This window comes from Guillardia theta (assembly GCF_000315625.1).
Source record: "Guillardia theta CCMP2712 unplaced genomic scaffold GUITHscaffold_570, whole genome shotgun sequence".
In the NCBI taxonomy this organism is placed as follows: domain Eukaryota; class Cryptophyceae; order Pyrenomonadales; family Geminigeraceae; genus Guillardia; species Guillardia theta.
The window spans coordinates 1-4,128 of record NW_005434145.1 but is presented as its reverse complement, the minus strand read 5'-3'; the positions used below and the strand labels follow the sequence as shown (position 1 = coordinate 4,128).

Sequence of the window (4,128 nt, the reverse complement as noted above, 5' to 3'; positions counted from 1 at the left end):
TGTTCTTTCTTCCTTGACAACAAATTTGGAAACTGTCTCTTTGTTTGTTTTCTTCTCATTTTGTGCCAAATGTATTCAACAAAAAACAATTCACTCAAATTAGAAAACAGAAGTATCAGCTAGCAAGTCTACTTGACACACTTTGACAAGAAACTGTATGTAGTCCATCCTCCCGGCACGTTGTATGCGTCATACCCGCATTGCTTCAGCATGCGCACCACGTTGTATCCTCGGATTCCAACCCCGCAGTACACGTAAATGGGCTTGTCCTTGGGGAGCTCAGACATGCGCTCGCGCATCTGATCGATGGGGATGTTGCGAGCACCAGTGAACATGCCGTTTGCCACCTCGCCCTTGGTTCGTACGTCCACCAGCACGTGGTTGGGGTCGCACTCCCCCTTGATGATCGGCTCCCACTGAATCACAGGAGCGTCCCCGCGGAGGCAGTTGGCGGCAACCATACCGGCAAGGTTGACAGGGTCCTTGGCAGCTCCGAACTGAGGAGCGTAGCACAGCTCTGACTCCTCCAGGTCGTACACCGTCATGCCCTGCTGGATCGCCATGGCAACGACGTCGATACGCTTCTCCACGCCAGCCTCTCCGATCGCCTGAGCTCCGAGGATCTTTCCGTCCTGAGGGTTGAAGAGAAGCTTGAAGTTGATGTTCCTGGCTCCGGGGAAGTAGCCAACGTGATGGTTGGGGTGAAGGTAGACCTTCTCGTAGGGGATCCCGTACCGCTTGAGCGTCTTCTCGCTCGCTCCGGTTGCCGCCGCCACCTTGTCGAACACTCCGCACACAGCAGTGCCCTGCACACCACGGAAGGTGCTCGATCGCCCGTTGATCGCGTCGGCAGCAATGCGACCCTGAGCACTCCCAGTCAGCCTCCCCTCCCCGACCTCACACTACCGCATCTCACCTGACGGTTCGCAGGCCCGGCCAAGGGGATCAACGCCATCTGTCCCGTCACGAAGTCCTTCACTTCCACTGCGTCGCCCACAGCCCAGATGTTGGGGTCAGACGTGCGCATCTGCTCGTCAACCTTGATCCCTCCCAGCTTGCCGAGCTCAAGCCCAGCCTCCTTGGCCAGCTTGGTCTCAGGGCGGACACCGATGCCAAGGATGGCGACGTCGCATGGGTAGCGAGCGCCCGACTGAGTAGCGACCTCAAGGCCGGTGTCAGTCTTGTAGAAGCCGGCGACGCCATCGCCCAAGCAGAGGTTGACGCCCTTGGCCTTGCAATGCTCGTGAAGGACCTCAGCCATCTCTGCGACCCATATGCGTCAGTACAAGCAAGCGAAAGAAGACTTGAGGGAGGCACCTGGATCCATAGGAGGGAGGACTTGAGTGCCCATCTCGACGATGGTCACCTCAACACCACGATGAACGAGGTTCTCAGTGGTCTCAAGGCCAATGAAGCCTCCGCCAACGATAACAGCTTTCTTGATCTTGTACTGATCCATCCAAGCACGGATCTGCATACTGTCTGGGATGGTGCGCAAGAGGAAGATTCCGGGGAGGTCGATGCCGGGAAGAGGAGGGCGGATGGGGAAGGCACCAGGAGCAAGCACGAGAGCATCGTAGCTCTCGACAGAGGTGTCATCAGTGTTGAGGTCCTTAACCTCAATGGTTTTGTCTTCCTTGTTGATCTTCAAGACTTCGTGCATGGTCTTGACCTCAATGTTGAAGCGCTCCTTGAATCGAGCAGGGGTAGCGATGACAAGATCCTTGTCATCCTTGATGACGTCTCCGACGTAGTAGGGGAGACCGCAGTTGGCAAAGGACACGAAGGGTCCCTTCTCGAAGACAGTGATGGTAGCGTTCTCGTCCAACCTGCGGAGACGAGCAGCTGCAGAGGCACCGCCGGCAACACCACCGATAACGAGGATTCTTCTGGACATGGGTAGTTCAAACTTGTTTCAAGAGTACGAGTAGGAGAGGGAGAGGCGGGAATGCGATCGCAATGGGGGAATGGAGGAGGAGGAGGAGGAGTGGCAATTTGGTGGAGCAGGGGACGATGGAACGCTTTATAGAAGGGGGAGGGGCGTAAACAATGTGGGGTGGGGTAGTAATTTTCGTAGGGTGGGGGCAAACATGATCTCAAAAAGTATAGGTAGGGTATAATACCCTACCTATACTTTTGACTGGTGTCTAAAGCTATTTGTAAGGGTAATTTCAGGAATGGGATGGGTAGGCAAATTCACTGAGGTATCTGGTGGTTGTCGGGTCCCAGATGTTGGCACTATAGTCAGGGTACTGCTACTGGACGCAACACAGGGTGGGGTGTCCAGTTGGGAGATATATGACTCTAGAACATGGGGTGGGTATGGTAGGGGGTGGGTAGTATGAGAGGGAAATGAACGGGTTCTGTCATACAAAGCGATGACTGAGCTATGATCAGGGTGGGTCCTGAGGTGTTCTGTTCAAGACCCTCGAGGGGGTAGGGGTACCTGATCGCATAACCATGGGGTCTCTCGGTCACAGATCGAACGTCAGCCGCATGGGGTTCTAGTTTACAGGGGTGGTACTAGGAAGGTACAGGGGTAGTGGATGAAAGTGATAGGGGTACAGAGCTTATCTTATCCGTGGACAAATTTAACCGGTACGTTGCACCCCATAAGTACGGGTGTAGTCAGCGAGAGTGACGTGGGTCGTGAACCATGCTCTCCAGAATGGGGGGTCCAGTGCAAAGTCTATCAGCAAGGGGTGGGTCCATGGGATGGGGCAGGTGGATGGAGGGGTGGGGCCGTGATTCTGTGAAACGGTGGAAAAGGCTGGTACATGAGGGGGTGGGGGTACAATGTGATGTAACGATCGTAACTGTATCAGATCGGAGGATGGAAAGCCTACCAGGGGTGGGTAGTCCTATTAATAAATTCTGGGGAGATGGAGGGGTAGGGGTGGCTCGAGAATGCCTGGCTGAAGAAGGTCATGACGATGGTCCCTGACAGGATCAGCTACGTCCTCACGTTACCCCACCCCACCCCCCGGCCTCCTTGTCACCATTGACCACCCTCTACCCCTATTTGATAGTGTTTCACCCCCCTTTTGGTAGTAGAAATATGTACCCTCACCCTTTTCGTGAGATCACTAATGAGGGATAACCCCTACCGTGATATCAACACTACCCATGACAAATGTGTTCAGTCCTACCACCCCCTTAAATAGAGTCATGGACAGTCATAGGGTGGGGTCATTACGTGGGTCATCAGATCATGAATAGCGCAGAGGAATAAAGAACGTCCGCCGGTACTTATATCCGTTACACTAAAACCTTCTGTGTAACTGCCATTTAAAACACTTTTAAAACACTGAGTAATCCACTCAGTGTTGGTAGCCCCCCCCGGGCCCCGGGCCCCGATAGTTGGGTTGTAACGGATTCCAAAAGCTGCAACGTGTTGCGGGGATCCCAATGGTGCGATGGCGGAGAGTGGTGGGGTTGTTGGCAGCAGCGCTGGCGATGCTGGGGGGTGGGCAGGGGTGGGCAGCAGGAGGAGACTACTCGTCTCCCACATCGGGTCTAGACCCTCATGCAGTTAGGACATGCAAGAGACAAAGTCTCCGTGGGAAGGGAGGTATAGCGAACATGGCTGCCTTGCGGCTTCGGGGAGGGGGTGATGAGTTCCCAGAGGTTTGCTCGGAGGACGAGAGGACTGTGTCTCTCACGGAAGACAGTGGAGTGCAGAAGCAGATCCTAGAGCCTGGATGGCTGAGCCCTGAGCTGTCGGTGGGAGATGAAATGTCCCTAGTTGTGGTCGGAAGGGTGTACCAGCAACCGGACAAGTGCTTTCTCAACAGGACAGTCAACGACCCGCTGGTGTTTCGGTATGGCAAGAGGGAGATTGTGAGAGGACTCGAGATCGGCGTCTCCACCATGAAGCAAGGGGAGCGAGCCAACTTCATCGTCAAGGGCGCGTATGGCTACGGAGCAAACCCCCCTTGGGATGGCATGAAGCCGTTTGCGACCTTGGAGTTCGACGTGACGCTGCTGTCTTGGGGGAAGCGAGATCTGACAGAGGGGAGAGGAGGAGTGATGTTCTCCGAGACCGATCGGGCCATGAGCTGGCAGTTTCCTGAACCTCTTGATGACGTGCTTGTGGATGTTAAGGTGAGCTAAGGGAAGAGGTGGAGG

General features: G+C 54.9%; 2 protein-coding genes across 2 annotated transcripts; one reads left to right on the top strand and one right to left on the bottom strand.

Annotated features, from left to right (window-relative positions):
- Positions 1 to 76: 76 nt before the first annotated feature.
- GUITHDRAFT_98886 (hypothetical protein) lies at positions 77 to 1,982 on the bottom strand. The gene is made up of 3 exons (XM_005817787.1): positions 1,318 to 1,982; positions 917 to 1,263; positions 77 to 863 (listed from the first exon to the last, which is right to left on the bottom strand). Exons 1-3 carry the CDS (start codon positions 1,895 to 1,897, stop codon positions 129 to 131), a joined length of 1,662 nt encoding a protein of 553 aa, XP_005817844.1. The 5' UTR covers positions 1,898 to 1,982; the 3' UTR covers positions 77 to 128.
- Positions 1,983 to 3,723: 1,741 nt separating this feature from the next.
- On the top strand, positions 3,724 to 3,987 carry GUITHDRAFT_48146 (hypothetical protein; the record flags this gene model as incomplete). The annotated part of the gene is made up of 1 exon (XM_005817786.1): positions 3,724 to 3,987. A coding segment is annotated over one exon (264 nt), but the record flags the coding sequence as incomplete, so codon positions are not given.
- Between the last annotated feature and the right edge of the window lie 141 nt (positions 3,988 to 4,128).